The sequence below is a fragment of the Episyrphus balteatus genome, chromosome 3, assembly GCF_945859705.1.
Source record: "Episyrphus balteatus chromosome 3, idEpiBalt1.1, whole genome shotgun sequence".
In the NCBI taxonomy this organism is placed as follows: domain Eukaryota; kingdom Metazoa; phylum Arthropoda; class Insecta; order Diptera; family Syrphidae; genus Episyrphus; species Episyrphus balteatus.
The window spans coordinates 52,786,856-52,811,694 of record NC_079136.1 but is presented as its reverse complement, the minus strand read 5'-3'; the positions used below and the strand labels follow the sequence as shown (position 1 = coordinate 52,811,694).

The window sequence follows — 24,839 nt, the reverse complement described above, 5'->3', positions numbered from 1 at the left end:
ACAAGAGCAAAAAAAAAATAAATATCATTTCTGACAAAATGCATATAAAACCCAAAACGCAAATCCTTGACAAATTGCCATCATAAAAATTGTTGATGTGAATATATGGAATTATGGTCGATTGTATGTTGTTCATTCAGTCGCCTTTGATGCCGTTATAGCAGCAATTCGCCAAAAAGCCAATAAACCGCAACGTATTAGTTGAAAATTGAGAGAAGACACACATAGATATAGAAACGGATCGGAGGAGCATAGAGACAGAGTCACCACATCAGCAAGCCGCATACATATCCTTTAAGTTTGGCCACAACTCAATTGGCCGGGAGTCCGGATATGGAGTGAATCTGAATAGGCGAGTACCGGAAATGGGGAAGTTTGAGGGGGAGGACATTATTGAGAAATGGCCCCGTGCAGGCAATTGCTGTATGCCGTTGTGTTATCCGCCACAACCACCGCGCTGGTTGGTCTCAAACTCCCATCAGCCAAGCCACTAAAGATATCCATCGGGACATAAAGGATTTGCATATTTTTATATTTTTTTTTTTTTTATAAAAAAAATACCTTTATCCTTTATTTTTTTCTCATTCTTTATTTTTGTGATGATGTTGTTGTTGGTGCTCAACTTATATCCTTGAACGGATGGATGTTAGCTTTATTTTTTCTTCTTCGTGCCAGTAGTGTAATCCTTTTCATTTTTTCTTGCTCTTTTGTTATTCGTTTCGATTATATTGTTTGAAAATTGCATAACAATACACAAAAAACGGATGTCGGTACTCAAATTCATATAACAAATGGCTGTAAATATATTTTATCATATACCTACATCTAGGATAGCAATTTTTTATTTTTGGCAAGGTGATAGCCATTAAACATAAAAAAAAATATAACACCAATTTTATTGCGAAATAATAAAAATATGTAATTTTCTGTTAACGTACTTAAAAATTCTTATTATTAACTCTGTTCCAGAATAATTAAAAATATTAGTTAATTATTGTGTTAACACAAACACTCAAGTCAAAAATATAATTCAAGTCTCTTGAATTCATCCTCATTTTTATTGTTGTTTTGTTGGCGGCGCCTTCCAAACCTACAACAAAAACAATTTAAAAAAAAAAAAAAACCGTCAAGTAGGTATAATGAACTCAACATTATCCTTGTTCAAATTTCATAGACTGGAATGCCAACCCACCCTCATACGCGTCGTCCTCATGAGTGTCGAGCATACTTTTCTTTTAAAAATTAAAAAAAAAAATATTATTATTTTAAAAATCTTTTCAAAAAACAAGTAGTCCTTATCCTTAACTCTAACAATTCACATTAACAAACATAAGAACAAAAGAATGAGAAAACAAATGAGTTTTCAACAATTTTTTAACAACGCTTCTTGGCACACTCTAGTTAAAATTAAAATAATAAAAAAAAACCGTAGGTACTCAAAAAATCATGCATGTGTATTTTTATAATTTACAAACATAGGTACTGAATGCGGGAATGAGTATACAAAAATGACGTTAAAAAAATTATAAAAAAATAAACTCAAACCCACTTAAAGTAGGTACATAAATGTACATGTGTGGTGAGGAAAATAATAAAAGAGTCCTGAAATCATGACTGTAGATAGGCTTTTTTCATGAAATTTTTGTGTATTCCAATAAAATTTAAAAAATTGAAAATTTTTATAATTTAATTTAAGTTAAATGTTTCAAAAGAGATGCATTTAATATTGAAATATTTATTTATTTACGATTTATACACATACATACATTATGAATACAATGACCCAAAGAAAGCATTGTAGAGTCAAATAGATATACCTTTAATTAAAGTAACATTACTATGATTTTAGCTTCAGAACGAAAATAAATATGTAATTGAATCAAATTACATATTTTGAATCAAAGAAGTACAAATTAGGGTGGTCCTTAACACAAAATTAATGCAGACATTCACTCCATCGTCTTCAAAAATATTTAAAAAAAAATCCTGTAATTTTTTAATTTTTATCTAAGCCCCTTATTCGCCCTGTATCAAAGTGAAAGTCTACTATTTGGACTTTGCGTCAGATATTTGGATTATCGCCATGTATTCCTTTGTGACTTAATTGATTTTTTCCTAATTTTGCACAATTATGTTTATTCAAAATTATGCTTAGTAATATTGCATTCCAAGATATTATTAAAAATATATATATACATATGTATATTAGACTGATTAAAAATATATATTTTTTTTTGTTCATAGTTATATCGAAAATATTATTGGAAATGACAAAAAAAAATACTGTAAAAGTTGCAGCCCTTAATATTAATATTAAGTACTGCCGCATTGCAAATTTCTATTTCCTATATGATTTACATCATGGTTCATCAAAAAGGCTAGACTTAATCATTTTCTTGTATAAAATTGAACACTCTACAAAAATGCATTTAGGTATAAAATTTTGAAAAAAAAAACGATGCGAAAAATTAATAAAACTAATTTTTAGTTGAAAAAAATTCATAATTCGAATTTATAAAATTAATAAGAGCTTTTTTGTAGAGGGTTCAATTTTATACAAGAAAAAATACAAAAAAAAAGTCCAGCCTTATTGATGAACCATTAAAAAGTTATAAAATTAAAAACTCAAAAACACAATCTTTGCCATGTAGGTAAATCATATGGGAAATAGAAATTTGCGATGCGGCAGTACTTAATATTAATAATAAGGGCTGTAACTTTTACAGTATTTCTTTTTCGTCATTTCCAATAATATTTTCGATGTAACTATGAACAAAAAAAAATATATTTTTTTTTTTTGAATCAGTCTAATTTATATTCTTGAATCACAAGTAATCGAAAAGGAAATTCATTTAGTAACTTTTACGTTTAATACACTTTTTTTATCAACCAAGTTTTTGCAAATTTTGTCAAAACTTTTATATGCAATGTTGTACATACTAAAATCTTTCATAAGTGGTGTTACAAAAAAAAAAAAAGTTTTCTGATTTTTTTTTTTACAAGAATTTAGAAAAGTTTAAGTTTTTTAACATATGAAAATTTTAAGTATGCTAACCCTAACCCTATTTTGCTCTATAATTTAGAGGTAATGTAAAAAAAGATCAAAATAAAAGCTGTTGAAATCTGTCCCGTGATTGTCCCGTATTTGCGAATTCTCTGATTTTTATATTCAAAATTTTACTTAATTTTTAAAGAAAACGAGAAATAACATCTTTTAATATTCTCCGTATAAAAGCGTTAGTTTTTTAAGATTTTTCGTCAATTATTTAGTTCCAGCTTGAAAAGTTACACTACACCATAAAAAGTTTTTTTTTTCGAATAATGAACAACATATAGAAGAGTTAAGAACCCAACTTAATTTCATAACTTTTAATCTCATGTTAAATGTTAAATTAAAGATTACATACAACTTTAAAATCGTTTTAAATAAAATTAAAATGTTGAAAACCAGCTCTCACGATTTTGATTAAAAAAAAATATTTTTAGGAGTTATAATTAACAGTACCTTTTATAAAACCATTTTTTTTTTCATTTCTGACTTCCTTGTAAACGACTTACATATAAGAGATTTCAACGAAAATGTTCCATTAAAATCGTTTAAGAAATCTAACCTTAAAATTAGGAATAATTATGAAAAGTCATTTCGAAATTTTTTTTTTTTTTTTTTAAATTAATATTTTCAAAACGATCCAACGAATTTTTTTAACTTGAAATATGGTCACCCCGGTCCCGGGGCACTTTTGACAAAATTATTTTTTTTTGAAAATATTATTTTTTTAAATGTTGCAATATGGTAAAACAAAAAAATTTACTGTTAGTATAATCTTGAATAGAGTCAATAAATCAAATACAAAACATTGGAAAAAATTAACAGTTTTCGAAAATACAGACCTTTAAAAACTAAGTGTCAAATGTACCCCCTTCTCCCCTATAGCGTTCATATTCAATGAATAAAACTAAAAATTCCAAAAAGTGCCACATTAGCTTTTTTTGAATTTTTTAAATTAGTACAATATTGTCATCTTTCTTATCTATTTTCATAGAACTTTGTATATTGTGACCAATCCTTTTGTGATTTCAACAAATGGACATTAATCCTATCAACTTTTTTTTCGTTACCGAAGCAAAAAACCGCTACAAAATGAAAGAAAGTTGTTGGTACGGATTTTAGAATTTTTTTTTCTGATTGTAAGATTGTCTTCGTAACTTTTCTAAAATTTGTCAAGTTTTCATTTTACTAAATTTTGAAGTGTATTATCATTTTATTGAAAAAGTGACATTAGTTACATATTATTATCATAATCAAGACGAAATGTTTCTGAAGAAATGCTATTACTCAATCTTAAGTATAAAAATAATTTTCATTATAGGTATTCTTTTCTTCGTTAGAAGTGCCTGTTTAAATTGAAAATAAAAACCAAGTAACATTAAAATTCCTTTGAAAATAATGAATATTCTAAACACTCTACTGCACTCACAATCAATACCCATATGATTGCATCCACAGAATTGCATGATGTGTCTTTTTAAATAAAACAAAATTATTACAATTCAATAACTTTTATAGTAAAATTAAGAATTATGTTTTTTTTTATGGTTTTTTGCATATATGTCCACAACTTAAATTCCAACAATCAAAGAGTCAAAACTAATTACTATTCATACCACTCATCGATTTAGTTAAAAAGTCAACAAGCGTTTACCATCCTCAGAGATTGTACAAAATATCAAAAGGAAAAATTATGATTTTTTTTTTTTTATATTTGTGGTTGTGGGCGGGCGCGCACACAAAGTAAGTGGTAAAAAAGGTTCTTTATTCAAATCACGTATCAAAATATTTACATAAAATTATCATGAAACAACGTGTCAACCAGAAATAAATCCAAACACCGTAATAGCACATTAAAAACTAACCAGCCTCAACAACAGTTATCGCTAGCAATTATATTGCACATCCGCGCACACATCCCCAAAAAATCGTATTTTCTAAACACACAAAATCATTGCCCCTCAAAACACAGTGGTCGAAGTGGTATTTGTTGGATGATGGAAATGGCGCACATTGCGGTGTGATTAAAAACCTAAATTGTATACAATTTCCATATACAAAATAAGCACAGATATTTTGTGTGGAGCATTAAGTTGGTTCATCCGCCCAGAATAAAAAAAAAAATGTAAAAATACAACCAAATCACCATCATTGCAATGTGGAGGAATAATCGTAATACGTTTACTGTGCGGATATCCGCAAACAGTTCGATTTAAATGCTCACATACGCTGAATGTTTGCTTCCTCTGGGTCACACACACAGAATTTGGGTGTTTGTTGTTTTGAAATCCTGACACTGTGATTGTCATTATTCTATCAAAGGACATACATTTGAAACTAGTTTTGTATTTTGTGATGTAAAGCCTGTTTATTTTAACAGTTAATCGTTAATTCAAAGGAGCATTTTTTGAATCAAACAAACCAAAAACTCAATAAAAGTTAGTGAACGTTTCTTTCAGTTTCGGGGACAGGGCCAACCACCGATTATTCACATATTAAAGTGGAGAAATTCTATTGACTTAAAGAAATTTGGTTCCAAATTTCTGAAAATTTGTTAAAAATCTATTTTTAATGCATTTGTTTTCCATTAAAAAAAAAAAAAACAAAAAAAAAGAAAAACATTTAGCATTAAAAACAAAATTTTTATTGCAACCGAAAAATATTTGAATTAAAAATAGAATTTTGTTTGCAAATACCAATAAAAAAAATAAAATGAATAAAAAGTGCTTAACCCTTTCGGACCCAGCGTTACTCTCATGTAACATTTTTTTTTAAATTCGTAAAAAATATTAAATTAAACAATTTTTAAGGTTTCGATGGCTTAATTGAAAGATAATAATGCCTAGTTACTGGATTATTACAAAAAGTTAACCAAATTTCATACCTTTAATTTTTTTTATCGAAAAAGAGACTGAAATTCACATTTTTTTTTTTGCAAAATTTTTTTTTATATACCTAGGTATTTTCATAATTTTTAAAAAAAGATATAAAAAATGTTAATGCAGAAAGTGTTTTGTTTTTTTGCTTAGAAGAAGTAGCATACATTATAGTTTCATAAAAAGTTATTTTCTCTGTTCTCCGACGATTTTTGGTGGTCATAAGCTGTGCATGTTACTTACATGTAACATGAGAATAACACACTAGTTTTGCTATTTATTATTTTGGAAAATTACTTTTTGCTATTCATAATTCTTAGTTTTGATGTTTTTGACCCGATAATACCGAAAAAACATTTTTTAATATTGATTTTCATAGCTTGGGTTCGAAAGGGTTAACAAATATTATAAATTAACTAGATTTTTAAAATTAATCTATAAATTAATTTTTTTTTAGTTTTAAAACTTAACCCTCTACTGCATACGAAGCCAAATATGGTTTTGTCTATTTGTATGCACTTTTCTCTTCTCTGTCACAAAAAAATGGTAAAGATTCAATACAATCCTCTTCTTTGTGTTTCTGAGAACCCATAGAGATAGTTTTTTCGTGTGTCCGACACAAAATAAAGGTGTATTTTATGATCACAGGTGAGTCGATCAGTCGTGTGCATTGAAATCGAAAGTGTAGAATATTTTCATACTTTAAGTGTTAATTACTGCGTTTGTTTGGAAAGAAAAGTGTAATTAAAAATTTATTTTTGATGGATTGTCTTATTATGTATGCTATGAACCAATTTTTATTGAAAAAAAATGATTGGCCTGGTATTGGGAGGGCAAAAAGTACGGAAGCCATATTTGGCTTCGTATGCATTAAGGGGTTTTAAATCTACAAAATTTGTTAAATTTTTGTTGTTGTAAATTTTGTTCCTTTACATTTTTACTTTGCTTGGAAGCTATGTTTTACTTCAGAAATGGAGCCCCTTCGCTTTTAGAGACATTTTTTTAATGTTAACCCCATTTCCAGGGGCGCACGGTTGTCCAAAATGACTTATCTCGTTGCAAAAATCATAACTTTTGAACGGATTGAGTTAGCGGTACAATTTTTTTTTTTATTTGAAGGACATTTCTAGGGCTGTTATACCAATGAATTTCAATAAAATTATTTCACAGGGTGTTTCGGAATCATCGGCCAAAAACAGATTTTCTTTAAAAAAAAAGTTTAAATTAAAATTGGTATGCCATTTTGTAGAAATCACTAATCCACATTTAAAAACAAAATTTCAAAAAAATACAACGTCCCGTTTTCGAAAATTTTATTTTTCAAAAAAAAATTTCAAAATTTTTTTAAAAATCCAAAAATTATTTTTTTTGAAATTTTATTTTTGGCTTATATTTGAGTTATATAAGTGCTTCTTCACAAAAAGTTTCGTTGAAATCGAATAAGCCGTTTTGGAGAATATCGGATTTGAAAAAAAACGGTTTTATGGCAGGTACCGTAAAAAATCCATTCGGTTCCATTCATTAAGCCGAATAGGGTATGTGTACCAATCAATTGTTGATTCAAAATAAAAATATTTAGCTGCGCATGCTTGCGCACTGCCGAGATTTTGTACTTTGAAAAAAAATGAAGGCAGAAGGAACAGATTTTCTTTAAAAAAAATGTTTAAATTAAAATTGGTATGCCATTTTGTAGAAATCACTAATCCACATCTAAAAACAAAATTTCAAAAAAATACAATGTCCCGTTTTCGAAAATTTTATTTTTCAAAAAAAAATTTCAAAATTTTTTTAAAAATCCAAAAATTATTTTTTTTGAAATTTTATTTTTGGCTTATATTTGAGTTATATAAGTGCTTCTTCAAAAAAAGTTTCGTTGAAATCGAATAAGCCGTTTCGGAGAATATCGGATTTAAAAAAAACCGTTCTATGGCAGGTACCGTTAATAATGATTTTCCAAAAAAATTTTTTTCATTAGAAGATAGACCTTGTTTTCAAACTTACATTTGAATTTTTTAAACAAAATCGTTGGAGCCGTTTTTGAGCAATTACAGCTTTACTGAAATTGGTGTATGACAAGTACCGTTATTTTTGGCCCAAAAAAATTAATTCCAAAAACACCTCTGGAGGGTCTCCAAAAAATGCTACATACCAAATTTGAAGTCAATCGGTCCATCCGTTTAGGATGTAGATCCTTATACAGACAGAAAGACAGACGGACTTCCGGGACCAACTTTTTTGGCATTCTTTATAATCGTAATATCATGGAAAAGTGTAATCTGAACTTTTTTAGATGTGAATTAGTGATTTCTACAAAATGGCATACCAATTTTAATTTAAATATTTTTTTTTTAAGAAAATCGGTTTTCGGCCGATGATTCCTAAACACCCTGTAAAACAATTTTCTTGAAATTCATTGGTGTAACAGCCCTGGAAATTTCCTTCAAATTAAAAAAAAAACTGTACCGCTACCTCAATCCGTTCAAAAGTTATGATTTTTGCAACGAGATAAGTCATTTTGGACAACAGTGGGGCGTAACCACAAAAAATTTAGGTGGAGGGAGGCTCACCTATAATATTTTTCAATCATTTTATTACTTTTTAGTTTTTTTAAGATCTGGGAGTGGGTGAAAATGTTGGAGCAAGACTTACTTCGACAGTGGAAAGAATGTGAACCAGAAAAAAATATATGTAACTGAAAGAACAAATTGCTTTTCTCGGTTCCATGGCTTAAAATGAGCCAAATTTGAAGTAATTCTTAACCTTTTGTAATGCAATGTATTTATTTTACTTTATTTTGTTTTTAAATGTTAAATATTTATCTTTTTATAATTTTAATTTTATTCTTTACCTAATCTGAATAAATAAAATTAGTAAAATTTCTTACCCCTTAATGCATACGAAGCCAAATTTGGCTTATAAACAAATTTTTTAAATTAATTAATTTAAACAAATTTTTTTAATGTAAACCGTTTTGAAACAACCCAAAGAACCCATGTAAAGCATTTTTTAATTTTTTCGTCCGCTAATATTAATTCATGCAGTAGAGGGTTAATGGCGAAATTTTTTAAAACTCTTAAAAAAAAATTTGAAAACTAATTTATTAATTTTTCAAAAAGCAAATACGGGTTAATTTTAGAAAGCTTTGAAAACTAAAACGTTATTTTCAAAAAATAAGATTTTTTTCTATTTTTTGAAAAACCCTGAACGGAAAATAATCGTGTTTGCCTTAACTTATCGATATCTTAGCAAATAATACGCAAAGAAGAAATACAAATTTTTAAAATTTTTTGAGATTTGTTTCTTTTTTAAATTTTTATAAGATTGAGTTATAGTTTTTCTATTTTTTTTTTTTTTTATTTATTTTCCAAATAATAATAGCCCAGTAATTTTAGGCATTTTTTACCCCAATCTGCGGAAAAATTCCTACTGGGCTCGATTTTGGTATAGACCTTCGTTACGGCGTTGTAATGAAGATGTGAAAAATCGACAAAATCAGTTTTTCGCATATATCTCGCGACCTGTTGCTCGGAGGTCATTAAAAACCTGTAGAAAAATAGTTCCGCATTAAATTATCTACAAATATTGCCTTATGCATTTTTCTGTAACATCAACCGTTTTCGGATTAGAGCGCTGAGAAAGAGACTATATTATAACGTCGTCATTTAAACTACATAAATATTTTCAAAGTTTCGATATGACTGTTAGAAGTAGTCTAAGATTGATTTGGGGTGTTTTGACCCTCAAATGCCTCTTAAATAAAACAAACCTATTATTACGTGTCATGTATTATGCCTACGCTTGAAATAGCTCTATATTCCAAAAACGGTTGGTTTTACAGAAAAACGCATAAGACAATATTTGTAGATAATTTTATGACGAACAATTTTTCTATGGATCCCTATTGACCTCCGAGCAACAGTTCGCGAGATATATGCGAGATATATGATTTTCGTGACCTTTTGACCTCTATAACTTCTAACGCCGCCGGCACGATATCAATGTCGATTTTTCACATCTTTATTACAACGCCGTAACGAAGGTCTATACCAAAATCGAGCCCATTAGGAATTTTTCCACAGATAAAACCTAAAATTACTGGACTATGAGTAGGAAAACCAAAAAAAAAAAGGGTTTAAAAAAAATCAAAGTGAGATCCTTTTTAACATCTCGCACTAGTACAACAAGACTGTAGTATCTCAAAATAAAATTTCTAGCTGAATCAACGAAAAACTTTTTATTTATGTATACAAACCAAATGATAACAAACAATCTTTTTATCAAGTTCATTTATAAAAATAATGCAATTACATTTATATTCTCTTCATTTTAATTTTAACCCAGGTTGCTTACATTTTCACTATGCGGCCAACTCCCATAGAACCAGTTTTATCAAATCAAAAATCACTAAAATTCTGATTTTTTTTTTTTGTGTTTCTTAATATTTTCTACAATTTATTTACATACCATTAAATTTAAAGTCGCCATTAATAAGAGGAAATCGTAAAGTTTGTATATGCAAACTTTTCGCCACGCAGAAAACATATAAAAACAATTAATCTAAAAGAAAGCATATTCCTTCGATTTTCGCAAACAGATCACATTACCCAACCCGTCAAAAACATTTATCAAACACACAACCAAAAACTTAACTTCTCTCCTTATAATAATATCCAAATGGTTACTGAATAAACTAACCCTCTCTCTACTGACTCTCCCATGCTATATATCTCCATATCTCTAGCTATCAACACACAAAAAACACGAGACATTATAATTAATTATCCAATTTTATAAATGGAAAAATAAGTAGGTTATAATGTCTGCCTATATAAGTATGAATACCTTCAATACAACGACACGAAAATTTCAGGACACAAAATCCATTTTCCAACAAAATATACAGAAGCAAAAAAAAAAACTCCAACTAACAAAACCCTTCATTCACAGAAAAAGTACATTTATCTTTTTTCTGATTATTACAGAAGTCGTCATCTATATTTTGTATAATAATCCACCTTTTGAATAAATACAAAAAAAAATATATAGTATATATTCATAAGCTTGATGAAGCCTAAGGAAAACCTTTATACCAAACCAAATCCTACATAAAGCAAATATTTTAGGGAGCATGCTGGGCCTCAATATAAGAATAAACACAAACACAAACAACAGCAGACAATAATAATTATCCCACAATATTGACCCCGCCAAAAATGTAAGCCCCAAGGCAGTGAGCCAGAGTCCACAAAAACCTTAATCCACCATTAATCCTTCGTTTCACGATCCAAAGGACCAACAAAAAAAGAAATATATAAAAAAAAAAATAATAATATTTATTTTAACCCGACCGACCTCTACTGTGTACTACCACCTTCATACTCCTGTGATGGCTGCCATCATAGCAGCTATATAGACCTGCCTCTTGCCTACCTCTCACTCGGTAACGATATCCTTATCCTGCCATAATCGTTGTACCGATTTGATATGGCCTTTCTGTTTGTAATCCTTTTTTATGTTTTTTTTTTCTCTCTTTTTAACCCTCGTTAAATTTCTTGTGTATAGTAACATTTTATATTACATCTAGCCAACCCCTTTTTTGGACGCAACGACCCCACTGTGTTGACGCATAATAAAAACAAAAGCGAGCAACATGGTGGTGACGTGTAAATATCCAAAAAGGCAAATAAATAATAATCACCCTATCAAATCGATCCTATTGAACGGTCTACGACGAGACAAACATATTTTTCTTATTAACATCCTTGCTTTCAACCTTTATACACCCCCACTGTGTATTCCAAGACCAAACCCTAAATCCAAATCTGTAATAGTGTAACAAAAAAGACAAAAACTTACCATCGATATTTGTGGCTTCACAACGCCATACCTGGCCGAAGGCTCCCTCGCCCAATATATTGAAGAACTTCAATCGATGCCTTGGGAATTCCCATCGATCGCCTGCAGAACCATCCTTGCCGTTTGTTGCTCCACCAACACCAATAACTCCACCATTGCCAGAACCTCCAGATCCAACTCCATTGTCGTTGGGTGAACAACCACCAGCACCAGGATTACCACCACCGGCGACACCTCCTGGTGCACTTGTTGATAGCTGCGATGTTGCCTGGTGGGAGAGAAAAAAATGGGAGAAAATACATATAAAAGTTTCATATTGAAAAGAAGAAAGAAAATAATATAAAAAAAGGACGAATACGTCGTCGTCGTCCTTGTTGTCGCACAGTAGTCCATTGTGTGCAATAGAAATGAATACGAAATATTTGGCTAATGGCAAAGACATTGGAATGGAGTTGGGTATAGTTCGGTTTTTTTTTTTTTTTTATGTCCTGCTCCTGATATACTTCCGGTTGGTTTGCAACTTGGGAAAAATTCACAAACGAAAAAGGACTCTCTTTTCTCATGTCGTCCTCGGTTCTCCCCCTCTCAATGGATGCTTACACTATAACTGGTGACAGGAGAATAATAAAAGCGATGAGTTGCATAGGGACGCAAAGATAAACAGCAACAGAGACTAGTATGGTTGAATAGTACAAAAAAATAGAATAAAGATAAGAGATACAATCGTGAAAAGTAAATGGAAAATATATTTTTTTTTTTGTATTTCCATTTCTCGTTTGTGAATTTTTACAACATGTTGCAGTTGAAGTTGCAGTGTGTAGAAAGTTCATTGAAGAAAATATCTGCATGTAGTATGTTTGCAATATGTGCATACTATATGGTGTAAAAGAGGATAACTGTCAAAGCATTTGGATAAGTGTCAGATTCTTTGGCAGTCTTCGTGGAGCAAAAAAATACAAATGTTTTTTTCTATTTTAAATTTTTATATTTCTGTCAATTTGTGAATATCCTTTGCAATAAAATTTTTATATTTTGTATATGGATATTGACAGGAATATAGGAAGATGGGTGAAGATTTTATCTTGATGATTTTTAATCAAATTTGGAAAGTTTACATTATATGTGCCCATCACAAGAACTCCTTTTAACTACGGCGGAGAAGAACTTAAAAACAATCTAATTCCACATTAAATTAAGCGGAATTCTTCATGTTTTTTTTTGCCAAGATGACTTCAGTCTTAAATTAAGTTGGCAAATCTTCTTAATTTCTTGAATGCGCAAATTTAAAAGAAATCAACTTAATTTAAGCGGAAAATCATCTTATTTTTATGAAAGCATTTTAATTAAAAATGAAATGTTTGGTTACTAGGCGAGTGTCTTACCATCAGCCTATCTCGCTGTTGGAAATAAGTATGATAAATTGCAAATAAAGCTAAAGTTTGACTAAAATTTTAAAGTTTTTATTTTTGTCGGTTTTTTAAGATGAAAATTCACATTAAAATTAAATGAAGTTCACCTTAAAATTAATAGAATGTAAGCGGATTCCATTTATTTCAAGCGCACGCGACGTGCGCCGTATTGTTTTAAGGTGGGGCATCATCTTATTTTAAGATGCCCTTTTTTCTCAGTGTATGTATTTTTTTCAAAAAAAAAAAATTGTTTAAAAGTAATAATTTAAATGATAGATTCCTGCCAAAAGATTACATAGTTTATTTAAGGAATGAGCGATAGTTTACGACCTTCTTAGCAGTAAAAGCAATTTTCTCACAAATTGGCTTCAAACAGACAAAAATATAAGAACGGCAAAAGGTGTTCATTTTTTAAATGACAGAAGTTTATTTCTTTCTTTTAGAATTAAATATTTTTGAAAAACTGGCCCTCAAACTCAGACATATGAAAAAAATTTAAATACAAAAATTATAGGTAACTGTCTTTTTAAAAAAATGTTCGTAGATTATAAAATTTAAATTTATTTTTTAATTTTATTTTGTTGACGTGTAGGTCTTGTTAGTTGAACTTAAAAAAAAGGTACCCTATGTCATAGTTAATTATAAAAATTATATTACATATATGTTTTAAGTTTTAAATTAAAAAAAAAAAATAATTCATTTTTATTTATTTTATTATTTTTTTTTTTTTTTTGTAAAAAAAGAATTGTTGTATTGAAAATTTGTATTTATTTAAAACTTTTTAAAAGTTTGTCTTTTGTTTTATTTTTAGCTATTAGCTATGGATATTCCAAAATATTTCCTCAGACACAACTTTAAATTAAAAAAACGTCATGTGTGCAATTCACACGTGGTAAAAGTGAAACCTTAGAAAAAAATTTTTCTTGCTAAAAAAAAGAAAAAATCTACCTATTTTTTATTCTATCTCCTTTAAATTCATTTTTTTATATGACAACCTATATTAATTTTATATCATCTGAAAGCTTATTGTTTCAGCTCAAAATCTTTATATCGTCCATGTCTAAACAACATCTACAAAAAGAGCTTATTTTGTCAAACCAAATTACTTTTCATTAAAAAAGCAAAAAAATCAATTTTTTTTCTCTTTTAACACCATTAAATATTTTTTTTTTTAATGTCAACCTATAGTAAATTTTATATCATCTGAAAGGTAATTAAATTTCACCTTTTATATGACGGATGAATCATATTTCTACCATGCCTAGAAAAAAGTAAGAATTTTTTAAAGCCAACTATGTCGAAATTTCAAGCTGAGATTACGTTACTTCTCCTACACTGGTCATCGTCAACAGATCTCCACAGGTGTTTTGAGAAATTTTTCAAGTTTTTCAGTTTAAGATTGTGTAACTTGTAGAGCTCGTACAGTTAATTGTGATATATCAAATGAAAGGTTTTGTTATCAGCATACGTATTAAAGTTAAATCAAATTTGTATGTGCACTAGATCAAAAGATATAACGTGTGTAGAAAAAGAACATCTTTTTACAGTTATCTCAGAATTTTGCATATTGATGTCGGGGTTTCACTACGGGATAAATTGATAAAATAAGCTACCTCAATAAATTCCTTATCAAATACTGAAAACCATATGTTTCTATGCCTTCTAGTTTTTGAGAAAATTGAAAAATAGGAAAACTACTTTCTTTATCAGACTCACTAATGAAATGAGCGTTCTGGTACCACACTGGCACTAAGAAATTTTATTTTTAAGATCCAATTTTAAATGGAAATAAAACAAATTCATGGAATCGAAGTAGATTAAGCACAGTACTTTTTAATTTTTGATAATGGCAAAGCAAAATAGCCAAGAAAATAAAAATAAGATAAAGAAAGTAGTTTTCCTATTTTTCAATTTTCTCAAAAACTAGAAGGCGTAGAAACATATGGTTTTCAGTATTTAATAAGGAATTTATTGAGGTAGTTTACTTTACCAATTTATCCCGTAGTGAAACCCAAAGTCTTGACAAAAATAGTATTCAATGTATATTTTTAAACTTCTTTTTCACAATTGTTGACTTTGAAATCGATTATTTCGAAAATAACTGTTTAAAATAACTTGGTTTAAAAACTTTAATTAAGTGTACAATTCTAGCTTTTGAAAAAGGTATCATTCATAACTGTAAGTGTTGCCATTGTTTTTTAATTATTTTTTGTTTGATTTTTTAGAAAACTGCTCCTCCCGTCTAAAGAGGGGGGACATAGACCCTCCCTCCCAAGACCAAAAATGATTGTATTGAATAAATCTACTTAGAACCGTTTTCAATTCTCGGCGCCTAAGTTATCGTACTCGAGCCTTGCGTTGATATGAATTTTTCTCGAAAAAAAAACACGGTATCTCGAAAAAGGAAGCTAATCCGATTTTGGTAAAAACGAATTGTTATTGCTGAGGCCTTCAGGAACAAAGCCTCATCTTTAGTTTTTGTCATCATTTTAGGTCAACCTTAAACTTGTTCAGGCTCACTGTGTTCTTTAAATTTCAAAAACAATTTTTTTGCTGAAAAACTAATCGATCATCAGGAAGAAAAATGCTTTATTATAAGGTATCAGCTAGATTTGAAGTGTTTCATGACAAATCCAACAAGTCGTCAACTATCTCTTAATTAATTCAATAAGGCTATCCAAATATAGATTTAGAATTATCTTTAAGTAAAAATTACAAAATATATATTATATATTTATATATTGAATATATTAATGTAAATTGACTGAGTATTTTTCTTAAATCAACTTTAAAGCTAAAATTAGAATAATTTCTCCCAGAAAAGTTAAAAGTCATTTCTTTTAATTCTTTCACAACCTCCGGTGATTAAATTTTTAATGAAATAAATACAATTTTTTTTTTAAATGAAACAAAATGTTGTATCATCCTTCCTGCAAATTCAATAACAGATCAACCATAAGCTAAAGCAAAATGCTTCGATGATGTGTCTCTCATAAAATTGCAAACTTTTATTCCCTCTGATGCGACCCACTTCATGTAATTTTCAATTTTCCACCACGACGGTGACGGTTTAATTAGATTTTGTCAATTAATTGATTTTTTTCCCTATCAGAAGCTGTACAGAGTGTTGAATAGCTTTTGAAAGGAGGTCACGACACTTTTCCGTCACATCACTTCTTTCGTTAAAAAAAAAAGTAATTAGACGATGAACGAACGTTTAAAACGTTACACTCTTCCTCCGATATAGAAAATCATCCATCCTAGAGCATATATAGATAGTATCCTTTCTAACCCAAAAATGTATATCATACATACATAACTTCAAAATGAAAATCCTTTTTGATATAGGAAGGACGATGAAAGGATTCATAGAGTATATTTTATAGTATCTCTTATAGTTCCTGTCAAAGTGGATAACATAATACTATGAAAAACTGGTCAAAAGAGGAATTGTACATATAGAAATATAGAGAAACTTCTATACCATCCATCCATTCCACCTCCTTCTCCACTCCACTGTGTGCTTTTGATGATGTCGGAATTCTGTGCACAACACAAAGGCAACAAGAAACCGAAAAATTGTGTGTGATGACATGACATGCATCTGACGGGGGCGACATGGCATGCCATCCCAATAAAGATTGTAATTTGTCAACAAACCAGAAACCAGAGATTTTTTGAAAAAAAAAAAAAAAACCAAGAATGGAAAAAAAATCCGACATCCAAAGACTTCCCAAATATCAGCATGACACATATAATCCTATACCTCTCTTCTGCAGGATACCTTACATCCACCCAGCTATATAGCAAACCCACAACTTGAATATGATCGAGAATATTGTGTTCTATTTTTTATTCTGTTCGAAAAATGTTCCATTTTTTCGCAAAAAAAAAAAAACAAGAAGGACTCTCTTCAACCATCTGAGTGTCAGTCTTTTTGACATTGAGCGCGTGTGTGTGTGTGAAGGAACAAAGGTATGAGTAGCATATCATGGAAACATTAGAATTGTAATTTCTATACGCCTTAGAAGGATTTTATTTAATACAGTAAAATAAGGAGAAAAAAGGGGTAAATCTCGGAATGAATGTTAGTAGAAATTTTTTTTGCTCAATATCTTCCTTTTACCATTCTATAACATATCTCAAAAGTCTAGAAAAATCTCATGTCCGCTTGTCGCGATTTCAAGGTCAAATCGCGAAATGGAGATTTTCAAAATTAGCAAAAATAGGCTATGGTATTATATACACATATGATACATGATTTCAAGGTATTTTTTAATTCTGATTCCAAAAAATCTAAAATCAAGACAATCTGACGTCTCTGGAAAAAGTTATATCTGTTTTTCATCTGTCAACTCATATTATTATAACAGTTGCAAACTTACTGCCGAAAAACCCTTAAAAGTTATGGTAAATGAACCAAATTTTGCATGAAGATTTTAGAATCCATCATTATTAAAAATCAAAACAATCCACTACAAAAAATATATATACCTACGAAATAATGGTATTTTTTGATGGAGGGGCAAATTTTAGGATATGCACTAAAGAAGATTCTTGTTCATCTTAGGAATAAGTGCTAATAGGCTAATTCTTTCATTTTAATCTTTGTTTGGATATTCTTTAACTACCCTCAAAAATCTAAAAAAATCTCATGTCCGCAAGTCCTAATTTTCTTGGTTTGAAGATAAGGTGCAGATTTGAAAAAATTGAAAAACTACTCTTCAGATATTTGTGTCAGATCAACATGAATAAGGTACATTACTTTTCAGGGATGGTCATATTGATTTGTTTGTGGGTTTTGTTGGAATCAGCGTTAAAAAATACCTTGAAATGATATGGGTTATGTTGGTATACATATAAGAATCTAAAATTTTCTTATTATTTTTTTTAAATCTGCACCTAACATAGTTTAACCTGGAAAATAAGAACTTGCGGTCATGAGATTTTTTTAGATTTTTGACATAAGTTATAGAATATCCAAACAAAGATAGAAACAAAAAAATTAGCCTAATAGCACTAATTCCAAGATTGTACCAGGATGTTTTTTAGTGCACATCCCAAAATTTCCCCTTTTCTCAAAAAATACCATTTTGTCATAGATATAAATGTTTTTTTGCATTGCATTGTTTTGATTCTTAATGATAATGGATATGAAAACCCTCATGCAAAATATGATTCCGCTACCATTACTTTTAAGGGTTTTTCGGTAGTAAGTTAGCAACTGTTATAATAATATGGGTTGAAAGATGAAAAACAGGTATAACTTTTTCCAGAGACGTCAGATTGTCTTGATTTTAGATTTTTTGGAATCAGCATTAAAAAATACCTTGAAATCATGTATCATATGTGTATATAATACCATAGCCTATTTTTGCTAATTTTGAAAATCTCCATTTCGCGATTTGACCTTGAAATCGCGACAAGCGGACATGAGATTTTTCTAGACTTTTGAGTTATGTTATAGAATGGCAAAAGGAAGATATTGAGCAAAAAAAATGTCTACTAACATTCATTCCGAGGTTAAACCCTTATTTGACTGGATTAATTGGGAAGGAAACTGATATCATTAATTATTAGCTTTTTTGGATTACAAAAAGGAGGTACGGAGAAAAATTATGGAACTGTTGTGCCCGATTCCGAGATAATGCTATATTATAAGCTTTATTTAAAATATTGCTTAAAATATAAACTAAACAAAGTTAGGAAGATGTCTTGTCCGTGTCCAGGTAAGACAGTGTATGAAATTCATTGTCAATGTGATTTCGGTCCAAGCAAATTAACAACAAATTGTTTAGCAAAACACAAATCTTCATTTATAAAAAAAAAAAAAAAACTCAAATATCTAGGTTTTTGAGTTGTTCTTCTTAATTTTAGGTGTGTTTTTTTGTTTATCTATATAGATTTTGTGCAAAAAAACGACATCGGGATTTTTGAAATCCATGCAAACATTTGGCACCACTATTCATATACTTTGGCAGCTGTCTGTCAAAATGTTGCTTTTGTTTTTTTTTTATTTTAACTCCGAAGTGGGAAGGCCATTACATGCATGTTGGATGCAAACAAAAATTTTCATATGGCCATGGCATCCATGTTGGATTCAAAAAAATTGTTTTTTCACAAAAAACCAAAAATTATCTGTATATTCTTAGCTACATTTTAAGACCATGACCATTAACATTGGTTGCGTCGTTCTTGTGTTATAAGCGTTTGAAGGTAGCCATATTGAATTTTTTTTCGATTTTTTAAAAATCAAATGTGAAAACTTTTTTATTTTTATTTCTAATTTTTCGAAAAAACTTTGGTAATTTTATATACATATCTGTTCAACAATCTTATCAGGATCCATTTAAGACTTTTATCTGAAAAGTGCATTGCGTATATCTCGAGATATTTACATTTCAATGCAACCATGTCAAACAAATTTTTGATTATTTTTTTCTATGAGAGTTTTTTTCAAACCTCGTTTTCTCCGCTTTTTTTTTTGTTAATATTTTCAGATATTTTTGTATGAACACAACAAATAAAGTACCTTGGCACTACTGTTTTTATCGAGAGAAAGTAAAATCTGGATAATTATCTGGATTTTTCAAAAATCTATACAGATAAAGTTTTTGTTGTTTTTAACACGTAAATTGTTTTGATTTCAAAAATCTCGATGTCGTTTTTTTGCACAAAATCTATATAGATAAACAAAAAAACACACCTTTTATTAAACTCAGTCCAAATATAAAGATTTGTATTCTATCACAGAGCTGAATATTTTTTATTCAATTTATAAAAATATTATGGAAAATTAAGAAACTTGAAAATTGTAGACAGATTTTTGAATTATGCCGGTTTTCTTAAAAAGCAAAAGCAATTTTATAATTTTTCACACCACAACTCTGCTCAGCTTATCAAGTTTTACTTAACTAATCGATCTCAAGCCGTTTCATTCAATCAAATGACTTTGTCTATTAAGGAAAAAAACATCGGTGTCCCTCAAGATTCCACATTTGGGCCCATCCTTTTTTCATTCTTCGAAAGTCCCTCTTCAACATGCTGATGATTTCCAACTGATCTGATTCAAGTTGGAGTATTGCTAAGTAAAAAAAAAACCATTACTTGGTCGCACGTTCTTGCTCTTGTGGCAAAAGTTAGATAAAGTGTCAAAATTTTTTATAGAATAAAAGAATAGTTTTAAAATAATTTTTGTCAAATGAAAAAGAAAACATTTTTGAAGATTGTTTTTCAAAAATTGAAAGCCCCATTTTTTTTTTTTTTGAAATTGTTACAATTAATTGTACCTACTTAAACAAAAAATTTCAAAAAACTTCCAAAAAAATATTTATATCTTCTCGGGAAATCCTTAATTCATATAATAAAACATATTTCCATAAAATTACATTAATACGCTTTGAAAAAATTGATTGAAAAAACATCAATTTTTTGAATCCAGCATTGATATTTTTGAAAATTTTTCTAATTTTTTTAATTAAGACTACTTAAATTCTTTCGTACAAATTTTTTTGTTAAAATCGATTAAGTTCTTTGCGATTCAAAAAATCAAAAAACCATAATATGGCAAGTGGTACCGAAAGTAACACTGTTCACAAAATATTGTTACTACTCCAAAAGTGGGATGTTATGTGTAACAGTAGTTTTTTCACGTATTTCTTTTAATACAAAACAAATTGAGCCGTTTTTGAGAAAAACAACTTTTTTGATTTTGCTTTATTTATTACCTCGAAATTGACTTTTTTAAAATTTGCTTTATGAACTTCACTGCACTGCACTGCAAATTTTAGAGTGCCACTCAATGAAGCAAGCTCGACATATGAGTCCAGTTCATAGAAATAATTGCCTTCGAGTCCATTTTTATAACTTAAAAAAAAACGGTACCATTTTTTTTTTCTGCAGATCGTAAGCCCAACCAAAAACACTTAAATTTGTAGGCTACTAGACCCTTGATTCTATAATATCTATTTAAACAGTTCCATCTTCAAATATCATTTATTTTAAAAAGTCATTAAAAAACTGAATATTTTTCTCCCTTATTTTCCTTTAAAAAAAACTTATAATAACTGTTTATTTAAAAGCAGATTGAAAAAAAAATTGAATCCCAAACAAAAAATCATAAAAACAATCTGTAGGATACCCAAAAGTCAATAGGACTTTAAGAGTATTTCGCTTTTTTTTTTATGATTTTTCATTCAACACCACAAAACAGCCCTTAATGATTCTATAAAAACAAACTTTTGGTCGAAAATCCCCTAATCATCAAACTTTGCTAACTTTTTTTTTTATTTTTTATTACCTACCCTTCGTATACCCAAACTCCAATGAAAATGTCCACCCTTACCCACCAATCTATCATAAAAATTCTTTTTAAAAATAAAAAAAAAGAAAGAATAAAAATTAAAAAAAAAGGAAAAAAAGCAGGCTTTAAAACGAAAAAAAAAAAACAGAAATTATTTTCAACTTACCATTCCCATTTGCTGTAGCTGCTGCTGATCCCTCTCCCAGGGCACGTATCTATTTCCAAATGCTGTCGGTCCATTCCAATGCTGTAGCACCATTGAATTTCGACTGTCATCAGTCAGATTGCTGCTCAAATTACTTTGATTCGACTTTTTAGCCATTTCCGCTTTGCTCTTCTTCTTTAGAGTTTTACTAATGGCACACAGACGTTTCCGATAGATAAATACAACGATGAGTCCAGCTGCCACAAACATTCCACAAACTGTGATTACCAGTGGGATTATGGCTTTAATGGCATGCGACGTGGATGAGGAGGACGTTGACACCAACAACCCATCATAATTGTCCTCATGCTGCTGCTGTTGGCTATTTCTGTCATTTCCATTCTTAGGAGTGTCCTTATTCGTTGGTGAGGATGATGAAGATTGGCCATCACCAGTTTCATAACTACTATTCATCTTTGAGCTGCTGACATTGCTGCTAACTGGCGTTAACTTGGTTCGCGTTGTACTCGAATCCGTGTGACTTGGTCGCGGCGAAATCAATTCAGGACTTTCATCATTCTCAGAATCCTTGCTTGTAGAAGTTTGTTGTTGTTCCTGTTGTTGATGATGATTGTTAACTGGAACAGGAGGATATTGAGGACCTGGTTGGTAAACATTGTTAGTTCCGAAACCAGGCGGAAGATTATTCGTTGGAAATCTAATGCCAGCTGTTTGATCTCGAAGCGATTGCACACCCGGTAGCATGTGAAATGGTGGCAGGAATTGTGAAATATTTCTGGCAGCTTGTGAAATTGATGGCGGATGTGAACCGTACATGTTCTTATCGTTGCGAGCATAAATATTGACGTAAACTTCGTTTTTAGCCGTTAATTGGCCATCCGAAACAGTGATGTAGAGAAAAAAGTTTTGGCCACCCTGGAAATAATGGAGAATATGCAAAGTTTAGTTTTCTTTTTCCAAGAATACAAACAAAAACAAAATAATACTTACTCGTCCTGCAAGACTTTCGTTCAAGTAAACAACTCCTGTATTCGGATCGATCCGAAATGGTAATCCATCATGGACGGTCGTTCCAGGTTGGTTGGGATTAGCATAGTTGTCATGGAAATGTGGCTCCAGGTCGAATTGCAGCAAATCATGTTCGGCGTCATCGGCCCGCACTCTCGCTATCACCGAACCGACTTCCTCTGTTTCAGAAATACGCCAATTCCGATCCACGTACATAACAGGAGGTGTGTTCAGTAATGAATTCTGACTTGTTGCTGGAAAGGATACAAAAAAATTGGAAAGTTGAGAAAAAAAAAATGTGCAAACTACACAGGACGACTTGGTTAAATTAAAAAACAGAACTTTTTTTTTGTTGCTACCACGAGAGAGGGTAGAAAAGAGAGAATAGTTTCGTTCTAAGTGGATGCAGCTGGTGCACGTTGGGCGCCAGAAATTGGTTAATTTGGACCGTGTGTCAGAGACAGAGGAGAGAGTGTGGTTCTTGCACACATACACGTACCTATACAAAAAAAGAAAAAAAAATTGGAAGACAAATGCTGATTAAAGGCGATTTTTATTCCATGAACATCCTTTCGCCTTGGCTAATGGTGCTGGATGGCTTTGGTCCTATGTGGAAGAGGATATTTTTGCTCGGGGCAGAGGAAGAGAATTGAAGTTTCGAGTTAGTTAGTTAAGACTTTCACTTCGTGCCACAACTTGCATGAACATATAGCAGCCGGGCAACGTTGGTTGGTGGCGACGACGATACAAAATAAAACAAAAGAAGAAGAGAGAGAAAAAAAAAAGTGAACACCTCAATTTATTCTGGAATCCTTGTAAAGCCCTTTAATCCGTATTCATTCCGGCAATCTGGCAAAAGGCATTTATAATTTAAGAAGAATGAGCTGATGGTGAACCTGCCTGTGTGCCAGGATGTGCGGATATGAACGAGGGAGGGGTTAGAATTTATACACTTTTTGTTTTGCACTCATCCATCTGGGCCCGTCAGTCTGAGCTGGTGTCTCGCGTATTTTAACGAAGCCCTTTAAGTCGACTTGCAAATTTTCATCTCCAAAGCTATGACCTGGGTTATAGCGAGCGATGATTTCCGTAGGATAAAAACTGTGAAAGCACAAGAAAAACAAAACTAACCGCATATAATTATGCAGAAAAGTTGTGGTTTTTTTTTTACTTTACAAAAAAAAAAAAAAGAAATTCACAAAACACTAATAAGGGGGAGAAACCATATCATCAGTTGAAGCTTTGAACGTGTCCAGGTTAATTTAAGGGTAGATGAGTGTAGAATTTTTTTTTTTTTTTGCTCGTTTCCCTGTGGCGTATACGATGTTCAAAATTTCTGTTAAATTTCACAAAGGCAACAAAAAAGAGGGGAGTTTGGGGCTTTCACTCATTTAGGGTTATTATAGCATGGACTTTGAAAATCATTCACAAAAGAATTTCAATGAATGGTGTTTTTAACTGTGTGTGTGTTTGTGTGAGTGAGTATTTATGTGTGCTGATTAAAGAAATTCTATGGATTAAGGGGTTGGATGGTTTGGAAGAAAGGCACACACAAAAAAAAAGGAAATAAATACCTGTCTTTGATTAATTGGTTTTAATTCATTTAGGTAAGTTAAACATAGAGAGAGAGAGAATTGTGAATGAATGGTGGGGTTTTTGGGTTTTTTTTTTTAATCATATTAAAAAGGCTTGTAAAAGTGGAGGGGGGGATCTAAACTAATTTCAATAAACTAGAGAGAAAATGTGTCCCTAATGAGGTTTGGTTTTATTTGAAAAAAAAAAAAAAAAATAAAGAAAGCTTTTTGGCACCTTTGATATCACACTTTTTTTTGTAGGAAACTAATTTACATGTAAAAAATAAGGATAAGCTTACAAAAAGCCTTTTTGAACCACATTATATATGTAAGGATATATTTTCGATTTTAGGCTTAAGAAAATCGATAATGGGGTGGTTATTAATGTTAAAAATGTAGTCATAGAAATTGCTAAAAAAAAAACTACCCCTTCAACTTGCAGTTAGGTTAAGTCAAGCTATATGAAATTTAAAGTATAGAAACCACATTATCGATTTTATTTTATGATATCCTCAAAATAGGAAAAAAAGTACGCTCTTGTGGTTCTAGATCCTTACAAAACGTAAGTGTTGATGAGGCACCTTTTAGAAAAAATTGAT

General features: G+C 30.3%; 1 protein-coding gene across 1 annotated transcript in view; it reads right to left on the bottom strand.

Moving 5' to 3' along the window:
* The window catches only part of LOC129916975 (tyrosine kinase receptor Cad96Ca), a 167,247-nt gene that overhangs the window by 71,621 nt on the left and 70,787 nt on the right, over positions 1 to 24,839 (bottom strand). Inside the window, exons 2-4 of the mRNA XM_055997261.1 lie at positions 22,649 to 22,920; positions 21,659 to 22,573; positions 11,782 to 12,049 (exon numbers count right to left, since the gene is read on the bottom strand). Coding sequence (XP_055853236.1) covers positions 11,782 to 12,049; positions 21,659 to 22,573; positions 22,649 to 22,920 — 1,455 coding nt within the window. The remainder of the gene's footprint in view (positions 1 to 11,781; positions 12,050 to 21,658; positions 22,574 to 22,648; positions 22,921 to 24,839) is intronic.